General features: G+C 41.6%; 1 protein-coding gene across 1 annotated transcript in view; it reads left to right on the top strand.

Annotated features, from left to right (window-relative positions):
- Positions 1 to 3,338: 3,338 nt before the first annotated feature.
- The window catches only part of ABHD17C (abhydrolase domain containing 17C, depalmitoylase), a 28,861-nt gene continuing 5,264 nt past the window's right edge, over positions 3,339 to 26,935 (top strand). Inside the window, exon 1 of the mRNA XM_085070476.1 lies at positions 3,339 to 4,582. Coding sequence (XP_084926602.1) covers positions 4,050 to 4,582 — 533 coding nt within the window. The 5' untranslated portion in view covers positions 3,339 to 4,049. The remainder of the gene's footprint in view (positions 4,583 to 26,935) is intronic.

Below are 26,935 nucleotides of genomic sequence, written 5' to 3' on the forward strand. Positions count from 1 at the left end.
AGCTGTTTATCCAGCTGTAACAGTCACACACTCAGCCAGCAGCAGCAGGAAGTCAGGCATGGTTAATGTTTGACATACACAATCTTCACAGAGCTGCTGCCAGGTGTCTTCTTTGGCTTCAGTCTCACTGTCTCCTGGCCTATTCTTTTGTCTATCCAGTGTTCAGGAAAAGGAAGTGGGGTGCAAAGTGCTCTGCCCTTGCAACTGGCATGGTGAGGCTACAGGACATGGAAATAATCAAGACATAACCAACTATTGTGTGTTCTGTTTATGGTATTTGCCTTTTTGATAGCTATTTGAAAATCTTCCCTTCTCACCTGAGGCATCTATCAAGGTCCATCAAAAATTACTTAAACCTTCATAGTAAAAACTCCATAGGTAACATTTTCCTGTGGGATGCTTCCCTTCTCTAAGTGGGCTTGACAATTTATTGTTAAATTCTTGCATATTCTTTCCTTACATGCCATATATTAACATTTAGGGAAGAAGCAGGGTATTTCACAAAGTCTTAGTGTCATGTTAGCTACAAGGCACAGCAGTAGGGACATCTTTATTTACATATGATTAAAAAGATTACTTTTGTGGTAACAGAACGAGCAGAAAAACTTGTTTTTCTTGAGCATTTTCAGAGTATTTGGGTGAGTGAAAACTATGCAGATGCCTGCTCTCTGCAAAATGAAAAGAAACAAGAGCAGAGGAAGTATGGAGTGGGAGTAAAGAGATTTGAGATGAGAAGGACTGCTGGACTGAGGCAGTAGCATCAGGAGAACCACCATGAGTACTAATTGTAAGTTGTGTTTGCTTTACTTTCTTGAGCTATGAACTCGTGGTGACTGTTTTCATCTTGCCATGATGGCAGGAATATTCAGAAACTCCTTTTTCTTACTTCTCCATCCTTCTCATCCAGCACAATATCCATTTCAGTCACTCCTTCTTGCTCTTTTCTTCATTTTGTTCTCCAAGACTTGGGCAAATGTTATCTTTCATGCAGAGGCTCCCGCTGTGCAGAAAGTATTTTATTGTACAAGTAGTGGACTGAGATTAATGTAAACCACAGAGAGTGTATGATGTGAACAATGAAGAAATAAGTCCAATAACTAATGAGAACTAATGATGTTTGCACAGCCCCATTCACTCAAGGAGCAAATTCATAACAGTTCCTCTTTGATTCAAAGAGGACACTTTAATCTCACTACTACAAACATAACCTAAGGAAAGGCCAGGGTGGAGTATGGGAAATATTGTCCTTTCAATTGTCTATTCTTTGGAGTAGCAATCTACTTAGAACAACTTCTGCTGTCTGGCTCTGGGCAAGTCGTACAGCTTTTGAAAGTGTTCTGAGAAATGTTAGTTTCAGCTGGTGCTAATGCCCAGATTCCAGCTCTTATCTTGGTTTCAGTGTGTGTGCAGTGAGAGGGACGCGTAGCGGCAGCACTAGACAGGCTCTTCACAGCTCTCCTCAGCCAAATCACTTCTCAGGGTATAGTCAAGGTTTTCTCAGGGTTGTATCAGCCTTCCCACAGATTATCAATAGTGTCTCTTGTAACAGCGGAGGTGGAGCCTGAGGGCATTTGTCATCCCCACGGAATTTCACAGGGTCCCTCATTTATCTACTCTGTGTTTTCTTTATGCAGATTTTCCTATCACAGTCTGTGGAGTAGGAGTCCCTTTCATCATTTCATGACCCCCACATGGAAGTGTTGCTTGTCTCTGTCACCCAAAGGAACCCAGCATCAGTAGGTGGGACATGTTTCATTACCCTGTCTGACCTCTGGACCGTCACCCTCCCAGTGGGACATGCCTGGGACACGTGTAATTAACTGAGTATTCTCTGTCCTCTAGAGGAACAGCCTGTCCATGCCAGAGGCCACAAGTTCAAGCTGGATGGAGATACACATTTCTCCCTTTCATTTTCTCCCTTAACAGTCAGCATAGACACAATTATTGCTGGCTGATTTTAGCATTTCTAAAATTCCCATTGTTAGCAAATCTAAAGACTGATGTGGATTGGGGCTGAGCTCATTTTTGACGTCCCAAAGACAAAGGCGTATCACACATGACCAACCTTTTGTACAGAGGTTTTGAACTGAGTTTTCTTAGAGCTGGCAAGTGTTACCCAAAGAACATGAAAGGGAAGGGCATCTTAGGTTTTTAACTAATGAAATGACCCCAGGTCTGGAGTTTTTGAAACTTTGTTCCTCATAGGTAGCAAGTAGTGTAATGGACAAACATAAGGAGAGCAACACCAACGGGTGAACATGCTCACCCACGCCTCAAGCTAAGGCACCGGTTGGATGTGCAAGGATTGCAGGACAAGTGCAGTTTGCACAGGTGTAATTTTCCTTCTATTTTCACTTGGGCGATGTGACTTTCTTTTTTCAGCAAGCACGCAGTGCTGCTTAATTAAAGGGTGTAGTTATACACGATGTTACCAACAAAATGTTACACATAAAGGTGTCGTCATTTGCCCACAATCTTTGCGCTCTGCTCTCAGGGTCGAAGAAGGCGTTGCAGATGCAGTACCACTGATCCATGGGGTCTGCCATATGCTCGAAGCAATTTGCTAATTTATCCAATGAATTATTTGGGATACGGGTCATTACCCTGATTTTCTAAGGAAATGAGGCTTCTGCAATTGCACCATTTTAAGTTCTCCGTAGCATCTCTTGAAACTGCCTGCAAGCTTCACGCAAATTTACAGATCCTCCAGGGCTTTTGGACGCACAGCCCGCCGGGCAGCCGGGGAGCGGAGCGCCGGGCACTGCGGAGGAGCAGCTCTATTGGTATTGCTGCACAACCTGGGCAACTGGAGGAGCGATGCTCAGGGGCATGGCGAGCCCCTCGCCCTCTGGGGCTGGCATTGCCTCGGTGTGAGCGCTCGGGGAGCCACGGGCCAGGGCTGGCATTGCCTCGGTGTGAGCGCTCGGGGAGCCCCGCTCTGGGGCTGGCACCGCCTCAGTTTGGGCGCTCGGGGTGCCCCGGGCTGGGGTTGGCAGTGCCTTAGTGTGGGCACTCGGGGTGACCCCAGCCGGTGCCCGCAGGGTGCGGGATCCCCTCAGAGAGAGGCGCGAAATGGCCCCCGCGCGTGCCCGCCCCTCGCCCCCGGCCCCGCCGCGCACGCGCGAGGGTGGGCGGCCGGCGGAGGGGTTGGGGGGTCCCTTAAAGGGCCCGGCGGTGGCTCTCGCGTCCCGGCCGGCGCTGCGGGACCCGCTCCGCACCGCCCGCACCTCCCGGCGCCCCGCCCAGGCGGCGGCGCTGCGGGCACGGCCCGGCACAGCCCCGCACCCGCCCCGGCACCTGCGGCGGCGCCGCTCCGCGCCCGTAACCCGGAAGCGCTGCGGCGGCGCGGAGGGGGAGCCGGGACATGGCCGCTGCCCGCTCCTGCCTGCGCGCCGCAGCCGGCATGGCCCTGCCCGCGGCCGCGCGCGGCTGAGCCTCGACCTTGCCTTCCCCTTCCCCGCGGACCCTCCTCATCCTGCTCCTCGTGCTCCTCTCCCTTCTCATCCTCCTCCTCCCGCGGGCGCTGCCGGGCCGGGCCGGGGGCGGTGGCGCTGCGGGGCCCCTCGCTGCCGTGCGGGGCGTCCCGGGGGCCGGGCGGAGCGGGTGGAGCCGCGCTGTGTGCGGGAAGGTGCTGCATGTTCCCTGCGGGGGGCCGGCGCCGGGGCTGGAGTGCCGCACCGAGCCGTGGGATCGGGGAGTTCATTTTTTAAATGTGTACGTGTGGCTCATGTGCCGTGCGGGGGCTCTAGGGTCGTGTTTCGGAGAGTTGCGTTTGCTGTAGCGCTAGTTGCGGGGGGGGTCGAGGGCCGGTCGTAGCCTATCTGTATTTCGTGGGGTTGTGTTTTTGGTTTGTATAAGCAGTTTCCAGGCTTTGAAGAGCTGCACTGCTGTTGCCGAACTGTAGTTGCTCCAAGGTTGCCATTGTTTGCGTTCTGGGAGGGCAGCCGGCGGCCTCGCAGGAAGGCGGCAGGTCGCGTCGGAGGAGGGCTCTGGGTCTGTTCCGTGTGACTTCTTTCCAGGAGGGGTTTAGCTTTTCTCCGGCGTCTCTGATGCCAGAACAAGGCCCCAGAATGAACGGTTTCTCTCTGGGCGAGCTGTGCTGGCTGTTCTGCTGCCCGCCCTGCCCCAGCCGCATCGCCGCCAAGCTGGCCTTCCTGCCCCCGGAGCCCACCTACACCGTGCTGCAGCCCGAGCAGCAGCAGGAGCCCGGGGCGGCGGCCGGGGCGAGCACCCCCACGGGATCGGCCACCTGCAGCCTGCACCTCAGCGAGCGGGCCGACTGGCAGTATTCCCAGCGGGAACTGGATGCCGTGGAAGTGTTCTTCTCCCGCACGGCCCGAGATAACAGGCTGGGCTGCATGTTCGTTCGCTGTGCCCCCACCGGCCGGTACACGCTGCTCTTCTCGCACGGCAATGCTGTGGACCTGGGCCAGATGTGCAGCTTCTACATTGGCCTTGGCTCCCGCATCAACTGCAACGTCTTCTCCTATGACTACTCTGGCTACGGGGTGAGCACCGGCAAGCCCTCTGAGAAAAACCTGTATGCAGACATTGATGCAGCCTGGCAGGCCCTCAGGACAAGGTAAATGGATATTGGGGACGAGGTATTTCTGTATCTCCCTTTAATCCTAGGAAGTCTGCACGGTTAACCTTGCTGAGAGGAAGGGAAGGGTTTGTAGACGGTTTCAGTTACTTTGGTGGCCTCACCAGATGTTCCATGACCAGCTACAGTGTGATTTGCTGGCTGGCTTCATTTGCTAAAATGATAGGCGAACCTTCATCCTCTGGCTTTTTCCAGATTTAGAGGATTATTTAGATGTAATTTATGTTAGCTATTCCTTCACCATTGAAAATCTCCATCTTGAGTAGGACATATTGCACTGGTTGCAGTTTGAGCTTGCAGACTGCAAAAAACCTGTTGTTTGAGACTTGCCCGCCGCTGTCTACACTTAGAGGTAACCCAGGTGAACCAAAGCTCTGGCTGAATTTGGCAGTAGCCTTGGCTGGGGCCTACCAGGAAACTGCTGGTGTTGTGTGACATGCTTGGGGTTTCACGCAAGCTCGTGCAACATAGACATCTTTCTCTTTTGGCCTCCAAACAACTGTTATCCAATGGGTATGCTAGCAGGGTGGAAGGAAAAAGTGTTGACATCTAGAAGTAGAGCTGAGTATTCTGCCAGGAGATGCCAGAGTATGTGGTATCCAAAGGGATGGAACAGCAATGAGAAGTCTCTGGCAAAGCAGCATGGTGAGTGGAAATAGTGAGCCCTTGGCTTCTAGAAAATCCTGAGCACAGCTACTGGCTCTGGCTCCTTGCTACAACTGATGGCCATCCCTGGGCCTCTCGCTTCTGTCCACAGAAACCATGAGCTCCTTTTACTGTTGCATAAGTGGTTCTTAAAGTATGACCTCGCAGAACATGTCCTGAGAGAGAGAGCTTTAAAAAGCTTAAATTGTCATAGGAGGCCGAGAGAAAAAGAGTGATGAACATTTTCAGTTCTTGGCTCTGGCGTTGTGTGGATGAACTTGGCTTGCGTGAAATGCGTATTTAATGTCTATCTTGGGGATACATGCCAGCTTCAGAAATAGTGACAGGAGTTGTTACTAATTTAGATAATTGGCTTTGCAAGAATCCGGGGATTGGTTAGTCGTGGAGTCCAAATGCCTTTTGACATTGCTCTGCCTAAGTGAAGGCAAGAGTGGGGGGAGAAAGGTGTAGGGAGAAGTTACCCTTTCATAGCATGTGTTCCGTTTGGTGAGCAAACCAGATTCTGGGCTCGTTTTCCAGGACTTTATAAAATATTTGTTTCCTTGAATATAAATGATATGGTCTTATGTAAAGAAGTAATTTTGATATGCTGTATGCATAATAAAGTGCCACTACAACACATTATGGGTGATGTAAATAGGATTCAAGGGAGGAATAGTGCTATGTCTAAACCAAGCCTAGTTAATGTTTGTCCTTCAGTTGCTGTGTTTTCTGTTTCTCTTGATGTTTAGTTGATGATAGTGTTTAGTTTCTCTCTGTTTCACTTGGTGTTTAGTTGATGATACTGTTTTATTTAAATGTTCTAAATCTCAAAAAGCACTTTCACATCCGTCTGGAGGTGCTTCTTCTGTGCTGACAGGTATTCAATACATGGTTAAGTTCTGTGTAGGTTCAGAAACAAGGGGTTCCTGCAATTCTTTAATGAAGCCTGATCCTGTAGGTGATACCAGCACATGCCCAACTTGTTCTGAGAGATTGGGCTTCTTCAATAAAAGTGTGACTGGACAGGTCTATTGTTTTCCATTAGTGTCCCATCTGTGGTTTATACAAGATCTAGGCTCTGCTTTCCTCCTTAAATTGAGGGTTGAAATTTCCCAACTCATACTTTGTTAATCCCACGTTTTAGGGCACCTTGAGAGTACAGTTAGAGTAGTTTTTGTTGGTTAGATTTTTAGGAGCCAAAAGCCATTGGAATTGGGTGCCCAGGGAAGTGGTGGCATCACCACCCTTGGAAGTGTTCAAAGGACGTGTGAATGGGACACTTGGGGATGTGGTTTAGTGGTGAACATGGTGGTGCTGGGTTAATGGTTGGACTTCAAAGTCTTCTCTGGTGTTAACAATTTTGTGATTCTATGATTACAGTATTGTAGGTGTCCACTGTAAAAGGCAAGCTTCAATAGAAAGTTAATAATTCTATTAACAGACAGCTGTGTTTGTAATGGGCATGAGCTGAAACCTTAATCTTTCTGCTGATGAATTCTCCACATAGCAGTGTGAACTTTATGGGACTGATCATTTCTTAGTCCTCAATCCAAGTGGCTCACAATTAAGTGAAATATTCTGCAGTAGAAATACAAGTATGCCTCTTGAGTTAAAATGTCATTCCTGCTGCAGCAGTTCCTTGGTAGCTCCAGGAGATTGTGTATGCTTTCATTCTAAATGCAAATTCCTAGCGTTTGGCCTCCAGTCATATGGTAGTGAACTGTAATGCAAAGTTAAAAGTGAAGTCTTAAAATAGAGGTTCACTGTGCCATCAAAAGCATTTAGTCATCTGTGCTAAGTTCCGTGGGAAGCTGTTGCTCTTCTGAATCGACCAGACATTCCACCTGGCAGCAGAAAGGAATCATTAAAATGTTGGAAGACTGAGACTCTTTCTTTTTCCCTTTTTAATTGTGCCTCTGAAGTACCACTGATACTTAGCAATCGTTAATTTAGCGGTGTGTTTTCAAAGTTGCCTTGAGGAACTTACAGGGGATTAACCCTGTTCTTGGAGAAAGCTGTCAAATTCTAGAAATGATGGTGAGCTGGCAGGGGTTGCCATCATGGCTGCAAATTTTGACAATATTTTTTCAAGGTCCTTGAAACAAGCATCTTGCTATCACATACACATGATTTAGGAATCAAACCTTACATAACAAATGCTTATAAAACTCTGTAAACAGTGGATGGAAAAAAATCTTCAAATTCTTTTGTTCAGTTTCAATTATCAGCCTGTCTTCGCAAAATCAGTCTCAACTATTCTCCATTCTTTTAGTCTTTGTAAAAGAAATTTATTTTCCTTAATTTAAAGGAATTTAATATTCTTTCTCATGAATAAACTATACTCTTAAATGATAATTTTGCTAATTTTTAATTTTGAATACTGTCTTTCAGCCCAGTAAAGATGTTGACATAGAATTTTATTCACTTAAAGAGAATTTTTATAGATTTTTCTTCAGAGGTTGTAATTATAGCATTGGTTGTTCTCATTCCAAGATCGATAATTGATCAGTAATTAATTTGGTCTTTTATATAAATTTTTTCCACTTGATTAACAGTTTTCCTTCTGGCATCTCAGTGTTTCTCAAGAAGAATTTTCTGTCTTATTGCTACAGATCATATTTTTTTTAAGTGTTTTATTTCAGGCAGGTCAGTCTGGGTGTGTTCTGTTTGTTTCAAAATCAGAACCACATTGAAGAGAAGGTATAGCAGGCTATCTTCTCTCATTGTCCATGTGGTTTTATGTTGCTGGGGTTTTTTTCAGATGTGTCTCTTATCCTAATATCTGATTGTCTTAATGCAACATCTGTGCAAAATGACTCGATTGTCCTTCTCTTCCCCCCTTTCCTGAATTCCACATGGGGAGGTTGAACTTTCTAACACTTTTACATTAAGACAATGTACAGTACTTAAAAACAGGATACACATGTAGGGCTTGGGTTCAGTGCTTAAGCACAAAACCATGACTGCTTTGTGGATCACATGCTATTTATATTAAGATCAATTTGTATCTTCCCTAAAAATTTGGAGAAGGTTGGTGAAATGTTTTGAAATCCTAGTCAAAAGAAAGAAGGCTCAGCTGTCCCACTCCCTCTGCTTCTGTAGTAAAGTATCAAAGAGCAGAACCTGTTAGGCCATCCTTTGGATCCTGAAAGGAGATGAAGGAAATGTAAATAATAAATAGCTTAGAAGAGCTGCTCTTGTAGCATTTAACAAAATACAGCTTAGTTAGTTTTCATGGTGCACAATATAAACTAGTATTTTTCTTAAGCTTTTAATGAATTATAGATATTGTTGTAAGGTTTAAATCCGTAATTCTCAAAAAAGGTGCATTTGAATTTGTCTTTCAATCCATAAGAGAGCATTGGTTCACTTTTATTTTTCCTTGTGCTTCTTGATCAATACGGTGTGATGAAAGGAATTGAATTGTGAAATGGAGTAATAAAATCCAAGGGCGTTTGTTCATTGGGTAACAGAATGTTTAAATAGTTTTTTAAACTACTTTGCTAAATTTAATATTGAAAACATGCATGCCAAACATTTGATTATGCAGGAATTTAATTATTTGTGGTGCTGATTATCAGGAGATTATTGCTGTTTCCTTTGTGGGAGCTGGTGGGGAAGTCTTACATTGAGTAAAATCAGGAAACACACCTAATGGGATTAGACCAGAGTGATAACTAATCTTCTGAGGTTGTGTCAGTTTACTTTGTCTCCATTCTGATGTGATGATGTGGTTACAGCTTTCCAGGTGAATAACAGCTTCAGGCGTTTTTTGCCTTGGCTGGTCAAAATAGTCAATTTCTACTTTAATTTTCTTTGCAGCAGAATCTCCTTTCACCAGCGCTGTGTTTCTGTGTGTGATCTAAGCCAAGTTCTTGAGATTGGGTACTTAAAGGTTTTGATAAAAAGTTACCAGCTAAATTCATGCCATGACCAAAGGCAGTGCTTGGCAGAGTCACATTTAATAGTCCTGCAGTAATAGGGTTTCCTTTGTTCATGGAGCATCACCCGGTAGATTTTTCAGTCACTGACTTTAATAGGGTATTTCCCACTACCAGCTTTTCAATCATATTGTTACAATGTCTCCAAAGGATTGTTTAAAGGTACTGTCCTCCAAAGTTTAACTTACTTTACCTGCCATGGTCAATACCTTCAAAAAAGGCTGTATAGAGCTTTGAGCAAAATTAAAAGCATACAGAATCCTCTGCTGTTGTTGTCTATGCAATGAGCAGAGATTAATTCAGATGATGAGTGTCCCAGGGACAAATACCAACAACTGTTCAAAACAGGTGCTCTGATGTTCAAAGTTATTCAAAATGTTTACTGAGCTTTGGTGTTGTATTACGTCTTTTAGTCACTGAAGTAAAAGTAGTTTTGTTAAATATTTCCCTGTTTGTGTCAGGACTGCAAGATCAAAGCTTGTTTAAAAGGAAAAAAAAAGGGAAAATTTTCGCTGTCAAGAATGTTTTACAACTGGTGTTATTTGGGAGGAAAAATAAGCTGCCAAAGAGCCTTTGGCTAACAGCGTGTGCTCTCCTGAGTGTAGACAGTCCTGAAATTCAACTGCCTGAACTGGAGCTGTTGGTTTACCCTGATGTACAAAGGTTGTGGGACCTGGTTCTCAACATCATCAGAGCATTGAACATAAAAGATTTCTAGAGGAACATGTTAATTTCTCCATGCCAAAGTAACTGAAGGTTTCCTTTTAACGCTGTCTGCTTTTTAGCACTAGACTACATAAAGTGCACAAGATGGCTTTTTTTCTTTCTCACTAGATAGAGAAGTGTCACCTTTTGAGACTGAGCTGATGGTTGCTCTGCTGTTGCTGTTTGACCTCTGCATGTTCCTGGTAACTCAGATTTGTTCAGTTTGTTCTTGACAGTGGAGTATGAGCTGGACTTTGTGAACCTCAATGGCTTTTCTCTGAAGCCAGGGTCAGTCTCCAGTCCATCACAACCACAAAACCAAAAAACCCCTCCAAAAATTCAAATTCACCCTTTGTTCTATGTTACTCTGCTACTTAGAAATATTCCAGAGTGCTGGGCTTGGTTTATACTGGTTTATTGCTTGCAGATGTAAGTGAAACGAACGAAAAGAAAGTAGCAGTGCTATCCAGGACTGCAGATAGATGTGGGATTTAATAGGTGGAAACCATTGCATGGTATGCAAGTGGTTATCTGCCAGCAACTGGCTTTGTGGGAAAAACTGGCAGTCAGCAAATGGATATTTCTATTTCATATTGAATGAAGAGAACAGATTCTTTTCAGTTTTCTAGTGGGTTTTGGTCCTGTGATGTTTCCTCGTGTGGAGATGGACTGTACAGGGGCAGTGCCAAGCATTAGCTCTTTGGAGCCTAACTGCTGGAGCATAGGTGTGAATTTCCTATTTCCTTTTAATGTGATGTGCCTGGTGGAGAGGTCAATGTGATGATACTAAATTTTAATCCCTGCCCCAAATCCACTTTTAAGTTTCACAGTTGTGTTCTCTGGTGGCTTTAAGGCCAACAGTCTCAAAATTACGTAGCACTGGTTAAGCAAACGAACAAATAGCGTAGGATTTTTTTTTCCTAATGCTGATAATAAATTTAATGAATAACTAAGAATCCTTTCTGCCCTCCTTCACAAATGTAAATCAATTACAAGGCTACATTGGAAGCAGTTGAAATGAGTCTCAAAATAAGGTGCAAATCTGCTGTACCAACATGCTTGTGCACGTACAGGCTTGCTTTTGCCACGTAGCCCCTAAGAAGATCAGAAATCTGTTCCTGTGGATTAGGAGATAGCTTCAGTTGCCACTGAACTTGAGAGATGTTGAAGGCACTTACCTGTGTACAAGATGAAGGGTTCCTTGTGTTTTCCTGAATCTAGGAAAAAAACCTTTTTACAATTTTTGAATGCTGGTGGCTCCTAGGTGTCTGAAACTAAGTGATTAAGAATTGTTTTTTGTCTAACTCTTAAAGCTTGGGTTTGTATGGCCTAAAATACAAAACCAAGCCAACCGATAGGCAAACCTCCTGTACTTCCTGTGTCAGTTGGTGGTGGGTAATTGAGATTGCTGCAGACAAGTACTGATGAATTGAATAAGCAGTTGCAGTGACCCGTTTGCTTCTGCTTCATCTTGACTGCCCTGCTTTCCAGTTTTTAGATGAATGACTTACACTGGTCTTGTGTGCTCAGCCTGACATCTGATGATGAAGCTCAATTTCATTCCTGCCTCAAACTGAGCGTTTTGCTGGCAGTGTTTCTTTTCAGTGTGTCAGGTTTTGGGAGCAGTGGGAAATGTGGGATTGTAAACCCAGGAAACGCTGTATGAACACAGAGGAATAAAGATGCTTTTAACAGAAGGCTAAGAATGTAGAATGGAATGGATGAATAGTGCATAGTGTCAGCTTAAGGACAGAGGAGCATCTTTGCATTCTTTATTCCGAGGGCTGATTTGAGAAAAATGGGTTACTGTTGTTTGCACATTAAGCTCTGCTGCCCACAAACAATCACAGAAAGGTGCAAGCATAGGCCAGTTGTATAATGACAGAGTTGTACTGGCATTATCTGTGTCCATATCTTTATATTTTTTAACCACTATGTTAGCTTTACAGAACAAAGGTTCTCCTGTTAAAATGAAACACTGTGGTTGGATTTGTTGACTATGAGACCAAATAATACAGAGGCACAAAATTGGGCTAAACAGCAGGAACTGGCTCCATGCCCACCCACCTTCCCACCCTTGGTTTCATGGCTCCTGATAAGCACATGCATGTCTTTGGGAAAATCCCTATAATCATGAAATAAATCTGTAGTCTCTCAACTTTCAAAAAGGTGAATTCCACGTGGTTAACAAGTGAAGAATGATGTTGGTGTGGAAGATGAGGTTTTAAGTTAGTACACTCGCCTCAAAGTCTAGAGGGAAAAATTTAAATTAGAGGTAATGTCAAAGTATTGCCTCTGGTTTTTATTTTGTATTGCAAATTTGTTAGAAAAACTTCATGTATGAACTTTCCTGACTGTAATATTATTTATTGGTACAGTCTCTTGAAGTTCTCTCTAGGTGTACCTTTCAAGGTGAAAATTCTATTTTCAGCTGTTGACTAGGAATTGATTGTTGGAATAGACAGTTTGGGCTATGGTTTTAGGAAGTTCAGTGTTATTGTGCTTTATTAAAAAATCCTGCTTACATACAGAAATGTTACTTTAAGAACTTTGACTCAAGGGAGCCTTATTTATCAGCCAAGGCATGCTGCTAACTGAGCTGCATAGCTCAGTGGCTGGCAAGCAACCCTTCTCAAGGCATGCAGTGCCAGCTAGAAGCTCAAAGATACTCTTTTATATTATTATTATTTTACAGGACACTGCCACATTTCTCAAGATCTCAGTATGTTAAACCAGTTAATTTTAACTTTGTGCCATGGCATGGCCATTTGTTTCTGTGTGCAGCAGAACAACAACTGTGGAGTAATGAATAATGGGAACCAGCAAGTCTGAAAGTTCTGTGACCAACTTCAACACATTTCTCAGGAAAACACCCTTTAAATAGTGACTTGAAATGTTTCTCCTTTAATAAGGTTGTTTATAATGGGTTTTGCTCAGATTGTAAAATCTTTGTAAACATTCCTCCTAACTTTTAGTTAGCTTTGCTTTGAATATCCTTACAGAACTGGAAAAAAGGTGTTCAACATCAGCAAAGAAGCAGAACTAGCTGTGTATTTTTCTAGTGTGCAGATAAATGGAGATAAGGTTCAGATTATTAGCATTATTCTATGAATCTTAGTGGTTCTTTATAATAAATTAAACAAGACACTTTGTCTTAACTGTTACATTATGCAATAAATCACAAGCCTTAATAATATGCAAAGTAAAAGATAAGCCAGCAGTAATACAAAGGAAACTTCTGTTGAGCACTTTGCAGCCAAAATGGTATATGTAACCATCTACACTTTAAAGGAAAGTTTGAGAAATTAACTTGCTGCCTTAAGCATTGGACCAGTTTATACAGAACTTAATCATTGTCCCAACTCTCTGTAGTCTTCCACAACATCTGACGAATTTATTTAGGTGGGATGTTGGCTGTAGGACAGCCTGGGGAGAATAGTATCTTTCAAGAAAATGGTGTTGGTTTTGGAGCATGCTCTCCAGGGCAAATTTACAAAAGTTCTCCAACATGCTATTTGTTGTTTAGAACTTAATTTCTTACAAAGGTGTTTGTATGTTTAAGTGGTGTTTTGAGTTATTTTTGAAAGAAGTAGCTGATTTAATAGTAATTTTGGAGGTGTTCCCTAGACAATTCTTACCTTGAGGCATCTACTCAAGAGCCAGACAGTTTCCTCCTTCCTCTAAGATCTAAATGTACCTCAACTTGCATATTGAAGTTGTAGTACACATTTTCTTTGTAGTATTTTTTGTTGTAGTTCCCTGCTGCAATGAGCTTGTTTTTTTTCTGGTAAAGCATGGGCTTTAATGTGTGTTAGTATTCCAGAAAAAGTTACTGTTTCATTCCGGGTATGAGCATCTCATCAAGTTTAACAAACTGTAAAAGAACCAGAGTTGTGGGAAGAGGCAGGGTAATGTTTCAGCTACAGTTTTGCTATTTTTATTCCTACGGGTTTATGAACGTGTAACCTTTGCTCACACTGGTTAATAAATACACTGGGAGTCACCATGTGGTGCAGGCAGCACTTTCTGATGCAAGCAGCACCCTTTGAGGAGTCAGTTCAGTAGTTTAAGATATTAAGTGGGGTTTCAACCTTAAGCCTGTCCAGTGTGCCTAAAAGGTTTTGATTTCTTGTATCTCTGCCAGCTTCCAACCTTCTGCTTCTCTGATAGCAAAACCCTCTGCCCTCTCCCCTGAACTCTTGCTAATTATTCATGTAATGTGATGTTCACTTCTAAAGCCTGCTGTGCATAAGCCCAGTACAATTAGTTCTTTATCCTCTCCTTGAAATGTGTACTAAAAATCAATCTGATAATACGGAAATGACTATCTGTAAAAGGAATACGGGCACAAAGTTGGCTTTTAGAAAAAGAAATTGTTCTGATATGTGTTTACATTAATAAAAGATGAAGATGACTGAATGTACTTGAATATAATTTGGATCTGAATTTTTGATGGATCTTGAAAGATAGTATTGTCATAAATCCTCAATGTTCATAGAGTTTTGTAGAGAGTGAGTGGGTTGTAATGTCTCCTTGATTTATTGAGTTCTTTTCTATCCTGAGATTAAGGAATCTGGTGCCAAATATCCCACCCTTCCAAATTGGATGTCCTTCTGTCAAAGCTCATCTGAGATCTGTAGATCATTTTGTGTAGAGCATTGAACAGACACTATTTACACAAATAAGATCTGGCACCTTCCAATTATTTCAGGAAATTACTCTTTCCATCCAAAAATCTGCTTTAATATTCATAATAAAGAACATAAACCCTAAGGATCTTACCTGGATGTAGTTCCCAATTTGTTGCATTTCAGCAGCAGGAAAAATTGCACAAAAGACTATTATTATCTTTGGCTTTCTTTCACAGCAATTTTCTATTTTTCTTTTTTTAGTACATTAATTTTTGTGTTAATTTGAAATAAAGGTAGCAGTGTTAGCTTAAACTTAGCTCATTTAATTACTGAAATTTTGAGGGGGAGAGAACAATTTACCAGGCATCATTTGTTGTCTGTTACTCTGTTTTTCATCCTTCCACTATTCCTAGTGTTTCCTGGGCCATGTGAACTATGTTCTTTCCTGTTCTTCACTGTAGAACTGACCAGACTTCCTCCTTAAATATTTTCCTTAATTGTCATTTAATATTTCTATTTTGCCTCTCTCTTGGCAGCTTTATGGTATTAGGGAAAAGGGAACACCATATCCATTTGTAAAATGTAATTGTGCAGAGCTAAATAGGAAAAATGTTTGTTGGGGGAGGAAACAGCAGTAGCTTATAGCTGAAAGTGTCCGTGTTGTGAAATGGTGAACTGCAGAAAACCTGCATGGCCAAATGCCAACTTGGATAGTAATGTAGACATTATTACACTTCTTTTCCAAGCACTGTGCTGTTATCTGTTATTTCAAAAATAGAAACTCCAGCAGTACAAGACTTCTTTATGCTGTGCCGGTTTATTGGGAGGCAGTTAAGTGCCGGTGTGGCATGGACTGGAATTGCTAACATTTTTTCCTGCATAACCAGTTGTTCTGTGGTGATACTGCAGTCAAGTAGGGAGTCTGCATGCTTTACAAGGACTGCATCAGAAATAGAGGCAAATAGGGTGGTGAATAACATCAGGAAGCTGCTTCTCATTTTTATTTTTTTAAATTTCTAAGATGCAGCTGCAGGTCAGTTGCTACCTTTAGCATCAGCTGAAATAATGACCTTAAGTGATTGCATTAACAGTTGTCCTTGATCCACTGTGAGGTACTTCTGCTTCGTGTGGCATAGCTGGTAATTGCTTAGTTACCATCCTGGTTTGAAAGGAAAATGTTGAGCAGCAAGAAATCTTTCACTAAAGAAACTACAATAGCAATTCGCCCTGTTAACTAGGTGTGTTGGCAGAAAACAAATTCTTCAAGTGTGCTGATTGATCATTGTTAAAACCTCTTGATTTCCACAATCTGGGCAAAATGTCTTTTACTCCATAGACTCGGATGATCCCAGATAAGACAGCTGGATAAGCTGAACAAGTATGTATGACCTGGTTTCAGGACTGAATTTTCTCATCTGAGTTTAGAAAAGTTAGTTCTTCTCTAAATGTACAGAAGTGCTCTTCCTGTTTTTCAGAATAACATTTGTTGCTTTAAGACAGGTTAAGTTTACTGATGCTTAATGTTTCTACACATCATTAAATGGAGATATAAATTTCTGTAATAACTTTTTTTTTTGTGCCACTTTTGTAAGTTTTTAGTGAGCACAAGGCAGGTTTTATGAGCACTTCAACTAATCAGAAGTACACAGAAGAAACTTTGACTCTGTGCTAAATTTTATTATACACATTTCTAAGTAGTATTTACTGGGAGAAGGGAAGAGGGATTTAGCCCCCTGCGTTTGTGGTGATAAAGACTGTGGCTAGGAAATTTGATTTTTAAGCTCTGAACTAGTTATCTGTGGTCTGCTGTTCTAAAACATCTGGTGCTGTTTAATCCTGGTGATTGCTATATATTTTTTTAATCATCTTAGGTTTATATTGACTGTTACTGGGGGTTGAACATTGATTGTGCTAAAAGTTCATTAAAGGAACATGTGCAAGATGAGGATGCTTGGGAAAAAAGGAATAGATGAGTCTGATTTAAAAGTCAAAAATGCCAATATAAAAATGGCACAGAGAAAAACAGAACACTGAGGTTTTCTTGTCTCTGAAAAGATTCTGGATGAATCTTTTCAGGTAATAAATTGCTTTCATGAAATGACTGTCATCTTCCATTTGCCACTTATCATTCTTGGTATTTGCTAGAATATTTAACGAATCTACTTGAAAATGGATAATTAAGCAAGACAGGAGAGACTCATCAGGAGAGTTGTGTTTCTCTGTAAGGCTGTGAATTTGGCACTTTTTGAAAGCAGATGTTTAAACGTATGCAGACTCACACTGTGACAAAGCTCAGTGTTCTGAGCAAATAAAAAATCGGTATGTGTTTTCTCCCCTTACCTAGGGGTGGGGAAAAATAGAGGTTACAGTGTCACTTAGCCAAGTAGGATTTCTTCCTATTTACGATTCATGAGACGTGTCATTGCAGAGGAAGCGCCTATTGTTTTGATTTTTAAATCAAAAGAAAATACTGCCTTTCTTCAAGGCTGTAGAAATGGTTAGAGTAACTCAAAGAAAGATGAAATGTTTCCAGAGAATTGGAGTATCCAAGCAGGGTATATGGCCTCCTGCATAACACAGGGCATGACACTTCTTCACTTGGCTTCTGTATAGAGCCCTTCAGTGTTTATGGGATGCTGCATTTCTTTGAGAGAAGCTCATTTTTGCTTAATATCTTAGTTCTTCTACAGTGCTTGAGCATATTAATGTCAGTCTGTAAAGGAGAGAGAAATCCTGCTGCCAGCTGAGTCATCTTCATACAATGCTGGCTGCTAAAAGACATGTTCTGGGGACAGATGCATTCATCTGCTGTTGGTTCTTTTAAGGAATATTGGGCCAGTTCACTGTCATGGACCACTTTTGTATCAGAACTTCTGCCATTCTTGTTCTCCATCCTGCCTTTCTGCTCTCATCTCTTTTCTGTTGAAGACTCAAATCACTGCCTGAGCTACACTAATGCTTCTGGATGGAAGAAATGCTGCCTCCAGTTTGTCTGGTTGCATACTTGCAAGGCCTTATCCATTCCAGCTCCTGTGTAATCCTCTTGGACTCCAGCTCTGGTGCTCTGTGGGAGAGACAGCATTCAGATTTGCAGGGGTCTTTGAAGAACAGTGTGAAAATGTCGGCTGTAATAGGATTTTGGAAACGAGCACCTGCTGTTTGTGTAGACAGTTCAGTTTTTTCTTTGTTCTTCTCTGTTAGCATTATGGAGATAACACTTGAATCTTTTTTCTACCAGCTTGTGTTTTAGATGTAGCTACAGTTGTCTGTGAGTGATGTCAGGAAAATGCTGTATCAGTGCCACATATTTCACATTTAATGGCTTGCCAGCTATATTAAATAATGCTAGCAAAATCAAGTCATTTAATGCTGCTAATATTTGAAAATGTGAAGTTCTTAGAAAAACCTGTAGATGAAATAGCTTTTACTTAGAGATTGAAACATAAACAAAATTCCATTAAACAGATGAAAGAGAATGCAGACGGAAGGTAAGAGTGGAAAAAACCCAAACAAGAAACAAACCTCAAAACAGAAGCCCCCCACACAAAAGACAATATTTAGTTTGTTGAATTCAAACAATGGTGGGATTCATTACCTGAACAGTTCAAGGATGAAGATCTGTAGATACCAGTTTCTGACTGCTGAGTTGAATTTTTTTCATCCAGTCTTTACAAATATTAATCTCCAATGTTTTAATTCCAGTGTGAGCAAACCATCTAATGCTGCTATAGCATCCAGACAACTAACTGCCTTCAGCAGAATTTGCATATGTACTTCTTGTTAAGGATCCTTAGATCAGGAATACCTGTTTTATGAAGCTACAGTGTGTGTGACCAACCAGCTGTGCAAATCTTCTGGTGTGACATTTTAGGTGAGCTTTGCAGTTTGATTACAGCCTAGGTTAGTCTTGTTTCATTCTGTGCTCATACAGTGATAATTATTTTCAGAAACTACAGCCTGATGCATTGACAGAAAACTTAACCAGAGCCATTTCTTTTTGTCTTGACTGTCCTGGTTTGTACACTGAATTTTTCCTTGCTTTGTGGGCAGCTGGCTGCACCCAGTGGAAGGGGAGAAATGTCTGAGATGGTGGAAAAGCAGCAGCTCTGGTCAAAAGCCACCACTCTCCTTCCATAAATCATCCCAGCTCATGAATCAGAGGTTTAAGCCTTGCCTAGGTGCAGCTCATGGCAATTAGTGCCACAGCAGGGTGGCCTCACCTCAGTGTGGTGCTTTGGGTGTGGAGGGGTGAGGGAAATAGATCAGAAAGCTGGTGTTTGATGTGAGGAGTCCAGGCAAGAGCAGTGCTCGACACAGGTGTCAGAGGGGCTTCAGTGAACAGGTGGAAATACTGGAAGAAGAATAATTCAGTGCTCCTGAAGAAAAATGCTTTGAGAACTGTGGAAGAGCTGCAAGATTGTTTCCTGCAGGCTTGTAAACCCTCAGTTTCCCAGTGCTGAGCCAAGGCTGGTGAGGAGGGTTATGTGATGGGCCTGGGAGGTGAGCCAAAATGCATTGGCTCTCTGTGAAATTTCAGCCTCAGGAGTAAGGCAAGGCTCTCCAGTTTGGAAGTAACTGAACTTGAAGAAACAGCTATGAAAGCACAAAACTTGTGGGAATGCATAACCAGTCTTAGTGTTTTCACTCAGATTTTCCTAAGGAATCAGTTTCTGAGTTAGTTGAACTAACTTCAGTTATAACTGAAGTCTTTACATTAAAAGATAATATGTTTATGTACATGGATATCATCAAATCTTCCTTGTTTTTCATAACAACCTTTATTAGGAGCACAATTTTAGGGAGTAGTTTACCTTATTTTTCAGGTTTTGAGGGTAGGATGCCCTAAGTGAAAGTGCAGGCTTTTTGCAACAGTAAAAAGATGGTTGAAGTTTTAATGTCACATCAAGTGTTGTGAGGAATGCACTCATCTATCTCAGCTCTGATGTATCAGAGCATAGGAGATGTGTGCAGTTGAAGTAAAAATACCCAAGCAGGATAGAGATGAGGTAGAAACTGGGGGTGAAGATAATGGATTCCTTCAGAAGATACTGTAGACTGAGCTTCTCTGAGAAAGTAACTGAATTTTTTCTGCCATCTCAGTTTATTTAAATGTACCTCAGAGAATGACTCTATAGGTTTTGTACACTGCTTGCAGTAAAGAATATATAATAGAATGTAGCTGACTGAGATTTTGTGAATTATTGATGCTGTGGTCATAAAGATAGTTCTCAATGGCCAGCAAAAATTTCCAATCTTCTGTATTCCAGGTTTATTTGCTACAGAGCATCTTAATTAAATGCAAAATACTTCATTAAAGTTAACTCCAGTGCTCTATTTTTGAAATAACTGGAGTAAAAAAAAATCATTTTATATGCCATTTACATGTTGTATCTTGGGACTAAATGGTGTGAATCAAGATCGTTCTAAGACAGCACTTTGGAAGCAGCAAACTATGAAGAGTAGAGGGTTCTCATGTTTTTTCAAAACTATAATCTTGTGCCAGTGCTGGCTGCAGAACCCTAGTTGATTTTTAAGGGTGCTAAAGCAAAGAAACTTGAGGGCATTTAGGAGTTAATTTAGGAAGGTGTTCACTTCCCTGTCATTGCATGAGTGTGCACTGAGTTTGGAATGTTATTTGCCTTTTGTCATAAAGCAGTGGAATGGTAAAGGTAGGAGTTCAAGACTGCTCAGCCACATCATTGCTGGTTTTTCTTGGATGTTTTACAAGAGTCCTTTTTGCCTGTCAGTGTCCTTGCTTTCACTCAATATGAAAGAATTAATGATTATAGGGGCTAAGTTATTCTATTACATCAGCATGCCCGTGGCACAAGTTTCTGTTCAAATTTCAGTGCACATTTAATGAAAACTTGGTTTCCTGCTTCCCTGCTATCGAGGGAAATAAAAAACCAAACAACCAAACAAAAAAAACCCCAAAAAAACCAACAAACCCTCAGTCAGGCAGAAGCAACTGTTCCAAATCTGTTTGTTGTTTATACATAAAACTGCTAGTTCATGTGGTAGACAAATGAGCAATCTATCATAAACCAGACACCCAAATCAGTATCCTGGGTTATTGTGGTGGTGAAAAGTCATGTTATAAATACAGCTGAGTCCTCAGTATGAGAGAAAACAAAGAAGGTTTTAATTTTTAGTTCCTTAAAAACATAAATAGATCTGCAAGCACAGATTGCCTATTTTTTGCCTGGGGGAAGAGGAACTTCCTTGTAATGGTGAAGCTAAGGGGAAAAAAGGAGGTGAGTGGATTTACTGCTCAAGAGCACTTGGTTTTGCTCTGAGTCCTGAGCAGTTTTAGTTTAGTCAGAGAAGGTGTTTCCCACCTTGTAACATGACATCTTCAGGAGCTTATGTTTGAGGCAGGTGAACAAAAGGTAATTTAAGGCTGTATTTGAAAAAGCAATAATTTTTCAGACAAACTATTATTTGGATATTATTAAAAAAAAATCAACCAACTGTCACCCCAAAGCTACTCAGTGCGGATTAGCATAATTCAGTTAATTTAAAATGTAATCTCATTACAGTTTGTACTAGGCAATGCCATGAAATACAATTTACCTTTACCTACCCTGGTTGTTCAGGGCAGACTTGCTAGGATTTCACCACTCAGCAGTGTGTAGATCCCTGCTTTTGTCATGGATGCTTGAGCTCTCCAGTGATATTCAATATCCTTGTCAGGACTTGGTTGAACTGTGAGCACAGTTCAGTGTTTGATAACAGATCACTGATTGCCACAGAACAGTAATCAGCAACCAGGTGCAGTGATTTCATGCTTTGGTATAATTAAGTTACTGCAGGGCAAATGATCATCCTCAGAAGTGCCTAGAAGTTGCTTCCACTTGATCCATTTATCATTTATATGAAAAGAGGAGCTGGTACATCACTGGATTAATGCTAGTCACATAGTCCAGCAAGCCTGTAGTAGTGTGATATTTGCTAATAACTTCCAAAATTGCCTTTAAGAGGGCATTTTCAAGAGTCATGGGCTCGTTCTGTAATTCCATATCAGTTGGCTTCTATTGGTTAGCACTGGGATTTCTCCATGGCATAATCAAATGACTCTCTGGTGTGGTAGTAAAAGTAATAGTGATATAAAACTGTGGTGGATTCCTTGATTAAATTTCTCTGTCAGCCATTTAAATTATTTTGAGAGTGAACACATTTGTGGAATTACTTGTCTGCTCCTGTGACAGTGTGCTGGGACATATGCCAAAAAAATTGGACTCTGTTTTGCAGCTTCATAAGCCAGAATACAACCTGGTTTTGGCTCTTAGCATCATGAAAATGTGAAGTGAAAGAGAGTGTGGAGTACCTGAACTTGAATTGCATAGCACTTGTGGATCTGGAGAGGTAGGAGGTAGAGGAGAAGGAAATTTAAAGAGTCAGTGTCAGTAAAACAGTGAAGAATTTTAGAACTATGTTTGTATGAATTCAAGGAAACTCGAAACTTGAAATTGAGGAGAAACTGGCACAGGGACATTTGCTGTGTGCCAGGGTTTCCTGTGAATCTTGAAATCTGATTTTTCTCGTTTGACAGTTGTTGTTATGGTTAACTCAAAAATCTTTAATCTAATGGCTTCCTCTCAGTTTAATGTTGGCATTTAGACTAAAAATCTGCTGTAATTTCTATGGCATTTTGGCTGACATGCTGGAGAGGTACTTGCAGAAGAACAATGCAAGATTCAATGTTTTTTTCTGATATTATAAATTTCTTGCAATGATCATTATTGACTGAATTACTAGTGTTGATTTATTTTAATTTAAAAGTCACACAACATGAAATCATACTCAAGATATGCAATCTTCATGTGTGACTTTGACATAATTGAGGGTTTTTATTTTTCTTTCTACCCCCAAAATTAGATTTTTAGATTCATAGAGGATTAAATAGCCAATTTATTTCTGAAAACGTACATGGATATCTTATGGAAGTGTGTAATGATGCTAGAGAATATCTATCTGTGGTTCTTAACAAGTGATTGAAATTTCTGTGGATTATTAAATGTAATGCATTTTCAGAAGGTGGTAAATAGTACGTTGTTACCAATGGGTTTGTATAAACAGAAAGAAACAGACTTGAATAGATTATGAAGAAGCAAGCACATGTATGTTCTAGCAAAGGAACCCTAGAAGTCACTATTTCCTGCAAATTGTAGCATGATTTGTGTTGTTCCTGATGTATGCTGGATTTTCTTTGTGTCTTGAAAATTACTGATTTCATTGGTGTTTGCTGGAGAGGGGAGTGCCCAGTTTCAAATTCAGTCTGCCTGTGAGAAAGCAGGAGCTGCTTACCTCATTTTCCTGCCGTGTAAATTTATGTACTTTATGTGTTGGAAGGAAGAACTCGCCCATCAGTCCCTGCCTTAGTTTAGTGGCAGTTAAACACAGGTTTCAGCAGCATTGTGGAAAGGGGTTTGTGCCATCAAACTGCTCTGCACAGATAGTTTCTGTGGCTGTTCTTGAAAACTAATTTGTTGCTGTTGCTATATACATACTGCTCTCTGTGCTTTCCAGTTCAGCTAAGGGACAGTGGGACAGCAAATACCATAAAAGTTCAAACTGAAAATACAGGGTGAGGTTAACTTCATGGATTCAGTAAGCCTAAAAAAAAGACTGGCCTCCTTAATGAATATGTGTTTGGCACCTTTGAGGATTGGCACAGAAGCTTTGGCCCTGAGCATTGCAGGGCTTCAGCTGTGACACGTCTGGAGTCCCCACAGCAGCATTCCACCAGGGCTCTGCACTGAGCAAGGAGACAGTAAAAATAGCAATGGTAAACTTTCCAGCTCCATGGCTCAAAGCTGCACCCCTAGGGGGAGGAGGGATTCAGTATCTTAGCTCATAATTAAAGATGCTTTGAGATAATACATAGTTTGCACATAGTGCTGTTAGCCAGCAAGTATGAGGTACCAGTTGATGCCATCATCGGTGTTGTATGAGGAAACTGAGGAGGGACATGGCCTGAGCCACAGCCATACAGCTGAGCAGCTGAACTATATAATTGTGTCTCATCCTCTTTTGCTGTACTCTGTCAGCAATATTCCCAGTCTCCTGTATCCTGCTGATCTGCTGGCGTGACTGAGATCTCATTACTCTGTGCAGGATAAGTAGGAGAGTTGGGGTGTGGACTCCTAATAACCAGCTGCTGTGCACGTAGTTCATGGGGAGACCAGAAGTGCTGGTAAACCTAATTTGTATAAACTGAGGCACTAACACAGGGGAAAAAACTACTCCTCCAAACTACTGTTATTAACTGTGGAGTGTTTTGGGGCCTTAGCTAGACCTGGCCTGAAGCTCTAGGTATAGAGAGCTGTACTGCTTGTGAAGGTTGCTGGGGTTTCTCTGGAATCCATTAGCCACAGTGTACTTGTGGGTTACTAACAGTGGAATAGGCTGGAGAGCTTTGAGCTCTGCCACCTGTAAGAGTTTGTGGGTAAAGGGAGCAGAAATTGCATCATTTATACAGCAGTAGCTGCAGTTCTCAGTAATGGAGTTCTCTGGGAAAAAAAAAGCATGCCAGCCCTTTTTTTTTCCTCTTTTTCCTCCCTTTGTCAAATCAGGGGTTTGCATATGCCCACAGTAACTCATAGAGTTGTTTCCTGCTTTGGCTTTGCTGAAGGCTGGTTTCCACATTGCAGTGTTGCCCTTCTTGTTTGGAACTCTCTGATGGGCTCCACAGGAGAAGTGCCCAAGCATATCCAGAAATTTTACTTGGCTCTCCTGCTCCGTCGGATGGAGCTCTGTTTCCACAGAGACCAAAGCTTGTGTGTTTCGGGGAAGTTATTTTTAGGAGCTGCTGTTTAGCTGGTGGAAAGGCTTTCTTCCTTAATAGGAGAGCAGACTGTAACAGGATTCCTCTTTTTCCAGAGTGTCTTTTGCCTTTTTCTACCATATTCATACCCTCTTTCTGTGTCAGTTTCTCTTTCATTGCTGCCTTCTTGCCCATGTGTGCTCCTCCTCTCTTCTCTTTCACTTTCTGTATCACTGCTCCTGTTGTGCAAGGATCTAGCACAAGGAAGTTTGCAGATAGTGAGGGGTGGACCTGGCCTCTGCTTTGGGAATGTTATGTTTTAAATATGAAGCCCCCAGGTGGGTTTGTCCCTCAGGTGAGTGGTGCTTGCTGAGTCACCACTGGGCAGTTTGTGAGGAGCAGAGGATATCACTGAGCCAAGCCCTGGCCCTGAGCTCCGAGAACCTTGCACAGCTCAATTATTCATGGCCTCAGCTCGTGAGTTGCTCTGTGTCCTTTGGCCTCACGATAAATAAATATTACATGTAGCTGTTTCTGCTGATGTTTGCGGTAAGCTCAATGTCTCGCTTGCTGAGTGATGACCTAATGGTAAAGGGCTTAAAAAGATAAATCTGTTACAGTAACTCTTCTGTTGTGGAAAAAGGGACTGTCTCTAAATAAAACAGTTCCAAGATTCTTTTAGTTGTCAGTCAGTGGGAATGTAAAGCAGAAAAGATATTTGCTCTAATGATAGACTAAGAGTGCACTAACTCTGTCCTAATACCCTTTTACAATTATTCATGATGTCAGAATTGTCACATTGCCTTTCTATGAATTTGGGTACTGAATAGTTGCAGTGACAAAGGGTTACTTTAAGTTTAGACATATCTGTGGGCTTTTTTAATGATTCTATAGACTGTATCTGACTTTTACTGGCATACTATGAAACTGAGATTTTTCTCTAGAGTACAAGGTACTCCACATACAATGTGAGATGTTTCCAGAAACAAAATGACATCAAAAGGAGTGAATCTAAAGCAGATCAGTGTTGAAGAAAATTGCCACACTAAGGCAATTTGATGTGTTGAGTTTTCTTGCCTCCCTGTGCTGTCCTGTTATCCTGTGATTCTCATTCTAATGTCTTTTTCCAAATTCTGCTATTACTGTAAACCTTTTAGAAAGAGAACTTCACGTTTATCATGAAACTACAGTTCAGGATGGTATTGCAAAACCTACCAGCATTAATATCATTCCTTGTCCACAGAAGTACCATGTAGATGATCATGTTCCAATCCTGGTGTTTTATGTTTTGTTCCCTGACGCATTTCTGCCTATCTTTAATATGATGCAACAGCTGGCAGATAGGTTGGATGCATGTAGTACCTTTGGGGTGCATGCCTGTAGCCCTTCCCACCCAGCATTTGGAGCAAAGTCTAGTAGGACAAGACTTTGTTCCAAGGTCCTGTTAACCAAGTCAACCAGGCTCTGCTGTGTGCTGGACTATGTCTTACACTAGGGGAGGAAAAAACCTGCTGAAAGCACTGCACAACATGTCTTGAAAAACATCAGGCTGTGGCTGTGGTGACAGACCGCCAGCATGAGCTGCTGCTTGGTTACCAAGAGGATAAAATTTTACTCCAGAGAGATATTTTTATACAGTTGCTTATTCATATAACAGTAGATGCCAAAAGCACCGTTATGCTCAGCAGTATAAAAATACTAAGAAAATTTCAGTTTCACAGAGGCTACAATCCAGTCTAGTTATACTTCATCATAAAATGAGGCAATCCTGACAGCCTGTAATTGGATGATTAGTACAGTTATTCTTAATTTTAATTATTAATTGATCTTTCTTCCATTGTAATTTTCTCTTTTGCACATACCGAATAATTTAAAGTCGAGTACTCTCCAAGCCTGCCATACACCCTGCAAACAGCCTTGCAAGGAAATTGAAACCTTTCAGGTGTACATGGGGAACAGCCTAAACTGGAGGGTTTGATTTTCATCATCACAGCAGTGACCACAGGACTGTAGACTGTGTAGACTGTCAAAAAGACATGTTTTACACAAATTATTTTCCACTAGAACGGTGTTCTCTTCTGCATTTGATTATTCTTTATACAGCTTGCAATGGGAGGTGGGGTTACAGAGAGAAATCTTCTGGGCAAATACTTTATAATTGAGTAACAGCTTTGATTTGCAGCTTCCCTAACAAGTTGTGGAGGCCAAATATTCTTCAGTTCTTCCTATCCACTGTCACCTCTTCCTGTGCCCCTTCCAAATTCCTTTCTAATTTGCATACTTTAAATGAAAGCCGAAGCAGTCTCATTCTCAGCTTTTTTGCAGTGTGAAGCAGCACACAGGCTGGGACAGTTTTTATAGACTGGATGGGAATATGGGGGAGCCATCTAGGACTCTGTGAACCCTGCATTTTATGGAATTATGTATTTTTATAGTTACAAAATAGACTTGACACGTGTTAAACTGGAAAAGAAAAATGAGGAATATTTTCTACTGATCAGAAACTGGAAAAATGAAGAGACCTTTTGTCTTTGCTGTCACTAATAAGGCAGTTTTGTGTTTTTATTCCAGCTGCATGGAATGAAAGGTGGGCAGAGGAGTAACTGTCTTGTTTAATGGTGGAAGGGCTGTTAGCTTCTAG

The sequence above is a fragment of the Lichenostomus cassidix genome, chromosome 10 (genome assembly GCF_008360975.1).
Source record: "Lichenostomus cassidix isolate B80296 chromosome 10, HeHo_3.0, whole genome shotgun sequence".
Lineage (NCBI taxonomy): Eukaryota > Metazoa > Chordata > Aves > Passeriformes > Meliphagidae > Lichenostomus > Lichenostomus cassidix.